The sequence below is a fragment of the Lampris incognitus genome, chromosome 11, assembly GCF_029633865.1.
Source record: "Lampris incognitus isolate fLamInc1 chromosome 11, fLamInc1.hap2, whole genome shotgun sequence".
Taxonomy (NCBI): domain Eukaryota; kingdom Metazoa; phylum Chordata; class Actinopteri; order Lampriformes; family Lampridae; genus Lampris; species Lampris incognitus.
In genome coordinates, this window is record NC_079221.1 from 32,395,457 (window position 1) to 32,407,956 (window position 12,500).

At 45.2% G+C, this 12,500-nt stretch overlaps 1 protein-coding gene across 1 annotated transcript in view; it reads left to right on the forward strand.

The window, feature by feature from the left end:
• Positions 1-527: 527 nt before the first annotated feature.
• Positions 528-12,500, forward strand: part of LOC130120355 (neuropilin-2-like) — a 131,381-nt gene continuing 119,408 nt past the window's right edge. The window contains 4 exon segments of the mRNA XM_056288904.1: positions 528-534; positions 758-843; positions 845-917; positions 920-941. Coding sequence (XP_056144879.1) covers positions 528-534; positions 758-843; positions 845-917; positions 920-941 — 188 coding nt within the window.

The following is a 12,500-nucleotide window of genomic DNA, read 5'->3' on the forward strand; positions in this document are numbered from 1 at the left end:
CATGCTGAGCTGACCCCTTGACACCACGGACGGACCCTATGTGCACACACATACATGGTTTCACACAAATATCAAACCTGACTTTATTTCCCTTCCTATCCCCCCCCCCCCCCCGGCTCACCTCCACATTTGATTCATAACGTTAGTACTGTTATGATCTAAAATGTGCATGGTTAAACGATGTAAAAGTCATCACCATGACCTGGAAGAAAAATGGCTGCAAACTGGTACATAGATAATGCTGCCGTACCATCCATGACAACCAAACAATAGACTGAGTGCTGAACCCCGGATCAGAACATTTTGACAAACGAGATCTGAATCTACTGCTTAAGAGACACGTTATTCCACAAAGTGTCTGATCGGATCAGTCTATCTCTGTTTTCTTTATTTTGATCTATTTTTTTTAAAATGTTGCTGTCTCTTGACTGTCTATTCTTTGCTTCTCTTATTTGCAATTTCACCCAGCACTTGAATCTTTTTTCCCCCTTTAAAGATCTTTGGTATCGCTTTACTGTTGCGATGACATGTATGGTAACTTGCAGAAAGATATTATGGGGTTTTGTTGGTGCTTGTGACAGTTTAGCCACCCCCGTCCAGCCCCAAACTTTTATAGCCGTTACCGAATCATTTGTTTGCCATGAATGATTTCCCATTGGTTAATTAATGCACAGGTCAATGGACTGTGATGACCATTAGATAATGATGGCTCACTATATTTTTTAATCTCTCTCTCTCTCCGTTTCCCCTTTCAAAGCCTCTGAGCCATGCGGTGGCATACTGGATGCCAGTGATGCCGGCTATATCACCACCCCCGGCTACCCGCTGGAGTACCCCCCCCACGCAAAACTGTCGGTGGATCATCACAGCCCCAGAGCCCTCCCATCCAAGCCTGTGCCTCAACTTTAACCCCCACTTTCGATCGAAAAACTGGACTGCAGGTAAGGAAAGGACTGGAAGGTGTTGGATGTTTGGATGGATGGACAGATGGATGGGGGAAAAATTCTCCCTAGTTTTTCTTAAACCTCTAAAAGAGGTTCAAAAGAAGGTTGAATCAGTTCATCCGGGACACAACATTTATTGATAGAAACGTTTCATCTCTCAACTAAGTGACCTCTTCAGTCTAAACTGACTGCAGGTATCCCCATCCTCTTATAGTAAACAGTACCGTACAATACAGTGGCATAACGACTGAAACCAACAACCAGTTTCATATGCAAATATGGGTGTGACCATTAACTAGAGTTTCAATGGTCACACCCATATTTGCACATGAAACTGGGCCATTGGTTTCGGTCGTTATGCCACTGTATTGTTTATAAGGGGTGGGATACCTGCAGTCAGTTTAGACTGAAGAGGTCACTTAGATGAGTGATGAAACATATCTGTCAATAAACGTTGTGTCCAGATGAACTGATTCAGCCTTCTTTGATTTTCTTACCTGGATAATTAAGACATTATTGTTAAAACATAATTATCAAGACATTTTAAAAGAGGTTGTTAGACCCATTGTGGATGTGAGTACATTAAGTATAAATGGAACTGCTTTTCCAGCTCACATACTTTGCCTATTTGCTCCAAGATAAAGTCAGGAAAATGACTTTTCATACGGCACTGGAGAAGCCCGGTAAGTTCAATCAGATTTCTATTTGGCTGCCGAAGACACGTTTGTTGTTTTTTCTTTGTTTTTTTTTACTTACGTTTTTATTAAGTTTTCAAAAAGATATAAACAGAACAGTACAATAACATCAACACAAAAAAGAATACAGTAAAATATACAGATAGAAATAATAATAAAAAAAACAAACAAAACATAACAATAAATAGTTGCCTAATTAAAATATTTGTTTGAATATTGAAGACAGTTTTGATGATAGGTGTTGAATATCAATTTGGAAATTCAATCTGGATACAAGTGGCATAAAACGCCTGGTGCAAATGGGCCTTTGTAGGTGTATGTATGTATACAGGCATGGGATGGATATTTATATTTGGATGGATCATTTTTTTAACACATCAGTTTTTGTAAATTAATGCAAGAATGGCTAGAGATTGATGAATTTGAAAGGAATTTGAAGCTTATCATGGTGGTCAGGAGAGGGAAGGGAAGAAGTATAAGAGGTGTGTGTGTGTGTGAGGAGAGAGAGATGTAGAGAGAGAGAGAGCAGAAGAGAAAGTGAGGAGCATTTTAGCAACAGAGAAGATGAGGAGAAATGGGGGAGACTTAATCAGCCTCTCAGAGATAGCGAAGCTGTGAAATCATTGACAGTCTTTTCAGTGCCATATACTTCTCTTCCATGTCATAGTGTATACTTATTTGTATCTCTTGCTCCTTTTTCCTCTCTCTCTCTTTCTGTCAGTCGGGTCTCGGTGAGGTGGTGGTGTGTGCATTCAGTAAACCTTGGCCCACTCTCCTCCCTGTTTCTTTGGCTCTAGCCGTCCCATAATAATCACTCAGGGATCTGCCTCCGTCCCTTGTCTCTAATTAACAACAACACATTTTACAATTCTGGGACGCTTTTTGGCACATTGACAGAATTAGCCAAGATTAGCGGATTTGTGGTCTGTCCATCACTCCTCTGCAGGTTTGCTGTTTCTGCTGTTTGGAGTAGAAGCAGACCGACTGGCAAACACAAAGATGTGCAGACACAAAGGACAGTGAAACATCCAGGCTAAAATGTACGTATAAGCAAAGCTAGGTGAAGAGACAGAATAAAAGACAGACAAGAGACAGACAGTCTACATGTGTTTGGTGGACTTGGAGAAGGCGTACGACCGTGTATCCCGGGGCACTCTGTAGGGGGTACTGCAGGAGTATGGGATACCGGGCAGTTGCTACAAGCCATCCAGTCCTTGTATATCCAAAGTGAGAGCTGTGTCCGTATTTCTCAGCACAAAAGTCAAACACGTTTTCGTGTGGGTGTTGGACTCCGCCAAGGTTGTCCCTTGACTCCGATTCTGTTTGTGATATTCATGGACAGGTTCTCAAGGCGCAGCCAAGGTGAGGAGTATGTCCATTTTGGGAACCTCAGAATTGCATCTCTGCTCCTTGCAGATGATTGTGGTTTTGTTGGCTTCATCAGAACGCAACCTCCAGTGCGCACTGGGGCGGTTTGCAGCTGAGTGTGAAAATGGCCAGGATGAGAGTCAGCACCTCCAAGTCTGAGGCCATGGTTCTCTACCGGAAAATGGTGGAGATTGCTCCCTTTGGGTTGGGGATGAGTTGTTGCCTCAAGTGAAGGAGTTCAAGTATCTCAGGGTCATGTTCACGAGTGAGGGTAAGATGGAGCGGGAGACTGACAGATGGATTGGTGCAGCATCAGCAGTAATGCCGGACGTTGTACCGGACCATTGTGGTGAAGAGGGAGATGAGCCGGAAGGCAAAGCTCTCAATTTACCAGTCAATCTTCGTTCCAATCCTCACCTATGGTGATGAGCTTTGGGTAGTGACCGAAAGGGTGAGATCGCGGATAAAAGCGGCTGAAATGAGTTTCCTCTGTAGGGTGTCTGGGCTCAGCCTTAGAGATAGGGTGAGGAGCTCGGACATCCGGAGGGAGCTCAGAGTAGAGCCGCTGCTCCTTCGCGTCGAAAGGAGCCAGTTGAGGTGGTTCAGGCATCTGATTAGGATGCCTCTTTGGCACCTTCCTTTGGAGGTTTTCTGGGCACGTCCAACTGGGAGGAGACCCCGGGGGTAGACCCAGAACTCATTGGAGGGACTACAGTCCAGTCTGGCCTCGGACTGCCTTGGGGATCCACCAGGAGGACCTGGAGGGTGTGTTGCTGGGGAGAGGGGGTGTCTGGAGTGCCCTACATAGCTTGCTGCCACTGTGACCCGACCACGGGAGAACGTGGCTGAAGATGAGATGAGATGAGATGAAGATGAAGAGACAGACATATTCAGAAAGAGAAATTTGGTAGCAATAATGGCAGGCAGACAAAGAAAAAGATAAAGAGACATAGATACAGAGGGTGAGCGAGACAAAACCAGACACATGCTGTCTTTACTGTCATACTGCAAACACACACACACGTATCCCACCCCCCATCCACAAACACACTTCACCTGCTGCGGTTATTTCCGTTATTCGCTGACCCATCCAGTTATTAACATTTTAACCATATCAATTATAGATAGGTGAATTTCCCCACTCCCCCAGATGTACAAAAATCATTCAGACATTCCTTTGTTGGAATTGAAGCATCAATATTTCACCGCCTGGCTGTTTGTCGAAAAGCTGAGAGGGTGAAAAGTCCTTCTCTCGGCTTTCCCACAGCGCAGAGGAATGAAAAACAGATTTTTATACTTGTCTCTGTCTATCACTCTGTCACCATCTATACATCATTCTACACTTTTTTATGTTCTGCCATTTTGATCCTCGGACCATTTTGGTGCAATAGATGAAGATTGGTGTCTCTCTCTCACTCTTTCTCTCCCACACTGTCCCTTCCCCTCTTTGTCTACTTTTTTTGTCACCCCCTCCTCCCTCTCCGCCTCTCTCCCTTTCAATTTCATACATCCATTTAAAGTCCAGCAGTTTCCCTAGAGAAAGATGGGCGGCTGTTTGTAGGCTTCCATTAGAAACAACTAAATCTGATTTATTTATGTGTGTGGTGTTGTTGTGTTTGTGTGTATGTTGTCTATGGTCATGTATTTATATGTGTGTTCAAACCCATTTATGTGTGTGTGTGTGTGTGTGTGTGTGTGTGTGTGTGCTCTTTGCGAGTGTAGTTATTTTTATTTGTATGTACATCAATATGCGTTTTATGATTAAAGGTATATATTTTGTTGTGTGCGTGTGTGCGCATGCAAGTGTGTCTCACAGTCAGCTTGGGTGCGGTAACGAGAGATTACATTGTGGGCGTAATTGCTCTAAACCTGCCAACAGGAGAGAGATATTAGCAGTGTTGGTGGGTAACATCCCAACCTTATTGGATAGTTATTTTACTGAGGCGGCCTCCAACAGCGAGCAGCGCTATTTAAGTCCACAGGGGGGCGCCATGCCAGAACGGGTGTGTGTGTGTGTGTGTGTGTGTGTGTGTGTGTGTGTGTGTGTGTGTGTGTGTGTGTGTGTGTGTGTGTGTCGTGTGTTGTGAGTGTAGTGTGTGTGTGTGTGAGTGTGAGAGTGGGTGAGTGATGGAGGGGTTGGAGAGGACTGAAATTGAGCTGTTAAGGGTTCAGGGGGGCAAAGAGAGGCCAAGAACAGGGGGCAAGGATGGTATCTGCGGTTTGTGTGTGTGTGTGTGTGTGTGTGTGTGTGTGTGTGTGTGTGTGTGTGTGTGTGTGTGTGTGTGTGTGTGTGTGCGCGCGCGCGCGCGCTGCTGCTGGCGTGTGTGTGTGTGTGTGTGTGTGTGTGTGTGTGTGTACTCTTCAGTGTCTGCAGTATCAGACATAAGTAGTCGCCCAATGACTGTCAGCAACAGTCTACACCTCCCCCTCAACACACACACACATGAACACACCAACTCTATGTCTCCATCTCTGTCTTGGATTATGATGGTCATTTACTTTTCTTTTCTATTAAAAGGTTAAAAGAGAAATGGTCTGTCCCCCCCTCCTCGCCACAGCCTCTCTCTATTGATCATAAACAGTCTTTTATGTGATGTGGCTTTAGGGGTAGATGTTGGTTTGTAAATGTTTCTCGTTTAAGCTCTAGTCTAGGCAACAGACAGTTGTCTACAATATCCTCATTTTATGGATGACAGACACACATGCACACATTTGGCTTGATAAAGGAGCCAAAGATGGTGTCTTCTGTCTGTCTCTTGACCGTCACTGAAGTTCCTCTCAGTCCTCTTACAGTAGCACACACACACACACACACCACCTCACTCACTTAGTCTCTCATTCATTCCCTCTTCCTCTCTCTTTTTTCCTCTCTCTTCTCGTGTTCTCTTTCTTTCTTTGTTGATGGTCTTTTTTTCTACTCTCTTTCTTGCTCTCTCTCTCTCTCTCTCGCCCTCGTCCCTCCCCCTGCGGCCTCATCAATGAGCCATATTACAGAGCATGTCTTACTGGAAGCCACAGTAAATTAGTGTGTCAACAGTTAACATGGGCTGCACTGACATACTCATTTACCACTGGGGCATGGATGATGAGAGATGTTAGACACACACCACCCACACACACACACACACACACACAACACACACACACACACACACACACACACACGACACAGAAGGAACTGGTCAGCCACAAAGTTATGCGGTCATTGGCCCAGGGGGTTATGTTGCTGTCACAGTGCTGTAGTAATGTCCAGTCGATTATGCTGCTGATTCTGTTCAGGACAGTCATTAGCGGCCCTTTACGCTGCACATTAACTTTACTTTCAACTTCTTGGAAGCAAGCGAGGGATACAAAAGCAGAGATAGGAGGAGAGAGAGATGTGGCCAGAGCAGACTGAGTGATTCAGCTGATTGTATGAGTTTGCTAATAAGTCAAGTAAAGGCCAGCATGGCCAATAGCGATTCATCATGACTTCCATTTTCCTGTCACATGACAAAGTACACATTCCAATGTAGCCCTGCCAGTGGAGACGGCTTTTCAGTTGGCACCCAGCTGTGTGAACGTATGTGTCTGTGTGTGTGTGTCTGCTGTATATAAAACTCTGGGATGGGATTTTTTTTTTGTTTTGTTTTATTTTTCAATTTTTGATCTCAATCTTTTGACAGACAACTTTTATTTATCTCTAACAAGCACTGTCTTTCCCCTCTGAGTTTTCCCTGATCATGCTCCTGTGTATGTTTGTGTGTGTGTGTGTGTGTGTGTGTGTGTGTGTGTGTGTGTGTGTGTGTGTGTGTGTGTGTGTGTGTGTGTGTGTGTGTGTGTTATCATCAGTTACTTGTAAAAACTTTGTATGTCCAAGTGTGTGTGTGTGCTGTGTGTGTGTGTGTGTGTGTGTGTGTGTGTGTGTGTGTGTGTGTGTGTGTGTGTGTGTGTGTGTGTGTGTGTGTGTGTGTGTGTGTGTGTGTGTGTGTGCGTGTGTGTGCGTGCCCGCACGTGCGTGTTTGCGTATGTGGTGTGTGCGGGTAGTTGTGAACTCGGGTCAATTTTCAACCAACCAGTAAAAAGTGGGTTTTTCAAATCTCACTCAAGTGAGCGCTGCTGCGTATGAAAGGCAGTTTAAAAGATTATTTTTTTATTATTCTATAATTTTTTTTCTTTTTTTTTTAATGCCACTCAAGATCCACAATATGATTGCTACCTTTAAACGAGCCCTGCAAAAGACAACAAGCCTTCCATCTGTTTAGAAAGCAAAGATAAATGCCAATGTAGATACACATTTTAGTCACGTTTTTTGGTAATGTAGGTGGTCACTAAAACCTGCCTTCAGGTTATGTGAAGAAACTGTAAATGTTCTTTCTGGTTGTGGCCGTGTTATGAGCGACTTTCTCTCTGGCTCTCTTAATTTGTCTCTGTCTCTGAAATCAAGCTCTCTTTCCCAAGTGTACTTGAGGTAAGAGACACACACACACACACACACACACACACACACACACACACACACACACACAGAAAAGTGCAGAGTCAGGGTCTGGCCGTGACAGCTCCCTCCTGTCTAACCCGCCGCCCTTTTCACCCTCTACTTATCTCTCTCTCTCTCTCTCTCTCTCTCTCTTCTCTCTCTCTCTCTCTCTCTCTCTCTCTCTCTCCCCTTTATACTCCTCTCCTCTTCTACCTCCCCTTTTTGTGCCCTTAGACCCTCCTCTCTCTCCTTTGCTCTTTTCTCTCTCCTGAGCTGTCATTTTCCCAGCTCTCCTTTGGTATGCTCCTCCCCCTCTACTCCTTTTTCTCCTTGGATCCTTCCACTTCTCCTTGCTCTCTCCCACTCCCTCTCTCTTACGCTCACATTTACCTCTCTATAATGTCTTTTTTTCTTTATAGAACTGCTAGACCTTATTTGTTTCTCACTTTGTCTTGTCTTCTTCTCTTCTCTCTCTCTCTCTCTCTCTCTCTCTCTCTCTCTCTCTCTCTCTCTCTCTCTCTCTCTCTCTCTCTCTCTCCTCCTCTCTCCTCCTCTCTCTATCCGTCTCTCTCTCTCTCTCTCTCTCTCTCTCTCTCTCTCTCTCTCCTCTCTCTCTCTCTCTCTCTCTCTCTCTCTCTCTCTCTCTCTCTCTCTCTGTCAATCTATCTTTTCTTCCCAAATGTCTGTCCTCAACCCTCCTCATCTCCCTCTTCGTCCCTCTCCTCCACTCCATGGGTTCTGTCTCACTCTCTTTCTTCAAATCACATTCCAGATAGACGCTATCATAGAATATTTGGTATTAGCGATGCAGACACGCACACAAACTGCACACAAAGGGACATGTCTCCCTCCTACACATTAATACACAGACATGCAGGGTGTGCAAACCCCTGCATATGCACAAACACGCTGGATCCACAAAGTTGTAGGTATACACACATCATCACACACATACTACGAAGTAATAAAGATGTGCCAAGGCATGGATGCATCCACACACACACACACACACACACTGGTATGTGGTTGGACGTTAAGTGTGCGGTAGAAGACTGAGTTAAGAAATGATTTATATGACAGAGGAGCTGCCGATAATGGTTTCACTAATGATTTAGACCTTGCCTTTGTACTCTGCTACAATCAGTCATTTAACTCAATGCTACATCTGTTTCCTGCCTTCCTACCCATTCTCTATTCTGTTGTGTTCTGCTCTACTCAGTTCTAGTGTGGTGTGGCCTGGTCGCTCCTCTTCTCTTCTCTTCTCTTCTCTTCTCTTCTCTTCTCTTCTCTCTCTCTTCTCTTCTCTTCTCTTCTCTCTCTTCTCTTCTCTCTCTCTCTTCTCTTCTCTTCTCTTCTCTTCTCTTCTCTTCTCCTCTCTTTTCATTTCTTCTCCACTCCTTTTCTCTTCTGTTTTCTTCTCTTCTCTCTGCTCCTCTTCTCTCTGCTCCTCTTCTTTTTTCTTCCCTTCCCTCCTCTCCTCTCCTCTCCTCTCTGCTCCTCTTCTCTTCTCTTCCCTTCCTTCCTTCCTCTCCTCTCCTCTCTGCTCCTCTTCTCTTCTCTCCTTTCCTCTTCTCTTCATTTTCTCTTCTCTTCTCTTCTTCTCTTCTCTTCTCTTCTCTTCTCTTCTCTTCTCTTCTCTTCTCTTCTCTTCTCTCTTCTCTTCTCTTCTCTTCTCTCTCTTCTCTTCTCTTCTCTTCTCTCCTCTCCTCTCTGCTCCTCTTCTCTTCCCTCCTCTCCTCTCCTCTCTGCTCCTCTTCTCTTCTCTTCTCTTCTCTTCTCTTCTCTTCTCTTCTCTTCTCTTCTCTTCTCTTCTCTTCTCTTCTCTTCTCTTCTCTTCTCTTCTCTTCTCTCCTTTCCTCTTCTCTCTCTTCTCTTCTCTTCTCTTCTCTTCTCTTCTCTCCTTTCCTTTCCTCTTCTCTTTTCTTCTCTCCTCTCTCCTTTCCTCTTCCCTCCTCTCCTCTCCTCTCCTCTCCTCTCCTCTAAGTAATCCACCTCATAGCAGTGGTACCAGGTTGTACGGTAGTACAGTCAAAACACGGTGCATCCAAAGCTAAACAAGTGAACAGGCAAGTTAACCAAACCAGCACAGCAAGCAACGTGTGCAATATGCAAACATATCAGTTCTGGCTTCTTTGTTAATATGGGCTTATAGGATTATTTTCCACAGCAAAATGAGGCTGAGCAGGACACTTTCAAATATGTAAACATGCACACACACACCGCACACACACACATGCACACAAATACACAACCGTGGCGTCCTGAAGAGAGAGAAAAAGAAAAGGGGGAAAGAGGAGGACAAAATGTGACACTGGCCTTAGGGGAAGAGAGAGAGAGAGAGAGTGCGAGAAAGAGAGATATCAGAGAGAAGTGAGGGAGGATGTGAGCCAGAGAGATGTTCAGTCACCAGCTGTGGGCAGTTAGCATCTGTATGTATGTCTGAATTAGCATCAGACTCGCTCCCCTAGCAAGCGGGCCACACATATGGAGCTGCGTCCTTGCCACCATGCCGTGGCCAGCCAGGAGCAGGAACATGAAGCACACGTTGTCGTTAGAGAGAACCTTGGCAAATAAAAGAAATCCTGGGACAAGTCATTGGGTGCTCACAGCCTGTACTTGATGTTTGAATAACATCATGGCTGAGGGGTCAGCAGTGTTGCATAACAGCAAGAGGGTCATGTGTGTGAACCCAGCCCTTCTGTGTGGAGTTTGCATGTTTTCCCCATGTTTGTATCGGTTTCCCCAAGGCGCTCAACCCCTCTTTCCTCCAACACCTCAAAGACATGCAGAGACATATGTAAATTGGAGACTCTTTTTACCAACTCCCACCCCCACAATGCCTGCAGGTATACAACAGTAGGCTTGAGCCCCCCACAGTGGCATGGTAGTAAGGACGGAATTAAAAACACCAGATCATTACAGATACTCTCAAGACTTACTATACTAGGACCATTCTGGCTTGCTATGATCAAACATCTTCTTCTAGGCTGAGACAAAATTACATCAGACAACAATGTTAGCATGCTTAGCAAAGTGCTCGGGGCTACAATATAAAGACTAATGCCGCAGGCAATGTCTCATTACTCTTGGGCGGCATTGTTAGAACCCCCCCACACACACACACACACACACATACACACACACACACACAACAGAACAGGTGAGAATGATAATATCAGCTTTATGATATATTTATAATACACACACACACACACGTTCCCTGAAGGTCTACCTTATGAATGTCCATTACTGTAATGATTGTGTGTGTGTGTGTCTGTATATGTGTGTGTGTGTGTGTGTTTGAAGGACTGACCCTGATCAATGTGTGTTAGGGCTATAATGAGGAATTGATTAGGAATTGATTGGTCGTCTTTGAAACTGCTGCCAGACATACACACATGCACATGCACACGCACGCACACACACACACTCACAGCGCTCACACAGCACAGAAACACACGTTGTCAAGCTGTCTCCTGTAAAGGGACTATTACTTAATAACAGTAAAGTCAGTCATCCTCTCTCTGCTCTCTGTTAAGGGCTTCAGTGACAAATGAACGAGTCCTGTTTGCTCCTCTCTCTCTCTCTCTCTCTCTCTCTCTCCTCTCTCTCTCTCTCTCTCTCCTCTCTCTCTCTCTCTCTCTCTCTCTCTCTTTCTCACACACACACACGCATGCACGCACAGAAAATGCTGCAGTGACAAAAAGATTGACTAGTCCTACCATTACCTTGAGCTGAACATACAGGGGACTGATTCCTCATCTTCACCTGTATTATTTGGCGTTTGTGTCAGTACTAGTGTTGTGTCAGTACTAGTGTTGTTGCTAAGATTTTAATTGGGAGTGACGGAAGAAGGACAGGATTAGGAACAAGTATATTAGAGGGACAGCTCAGGTTGGACGGTTTGGAGACAAAGAAAGAGGCAAACTTGACATGGCTTGGACATGTGTGGAGGAGAGATGCTGGGTGTATTGGGAGAAGGATGCTGAATATGGAGCTGCCAGGGAAGAGGAAAAGAGGAAGACCACAGAGGAGGTTTATGGATGTGGTGAGAGAGGACATGCAGGTGGCTGGTGTGACAGAGGAAGATGCAGAGGACATGAAGAGATGGAAATGGATGATCTGCTGTGGCGACCCCTAACGGGAGCTACCAAAAGTAATAGTGCTAATACTAGTAGTAGTAGTAGTAGTAGTTAGTGTTAGTGTTGTGCCATGCTATGCTACATTGAGCTGTGCTGTGTGTGCTGAGTGTAATTTTTATGTTGTTTTAATGCACAAGGAGCATATGACAAATTAATTTTCACATCTCTAGATCAGTGGAAATCAAGACGTTTCATTTCGGGTAATCTGAACATCAGCCCACTTATTGTCTTAGGACCCATCACTTTAACAGGGACATCTTAGTTGAAGTGAAGCAAAAAATGACAAATAACAATTGAGCTTAAAAGGTGTACTACATATACCCTGTTCATAGGTGTTATGCTCAGACCAGGATGTTTAATAGCGGGCCTGTTAACGGAATCCACATCCATCCATCCATTATCCAAACCGCTTTTCCTGCTCTCAGGGTCACGAGGATGCTGCAGCCTATCCCAGCAGTCACTGGGCTGACACACACACACACACACACACACATTCACACCTAGGGACAACGTAGTATGGCTGATTCACCTGACCTACATGTCTTTGGACTGTGGGAGGAAACCAGAGCCTCCGGAGGAAACTCACACAGACACGGGGAGAACATGCAAACTCCACACAGAGGACGACCCGGGACGACCCTCAAGTTTGGACTACCCTGGGGCTCGAACCTAGGACCTTCTTGCTGTAAGGCGACCGCTCTAACCACTGCACCACCGTGCCTCGTCCACGTACATAAAAACCACAAGGTTATCCTGCTTTAGTGAGTCCTCGTCCTGTCAGAATAACGTAAAGCCATGTTTTGGATACCAGTCCTGGTGTGTCCTGGTTGTTGTACTAGCGCCTCCTCTGGTCGGTCGGGGTGCCTGTTCAGGGGGGAGTGGGAACTGGGGG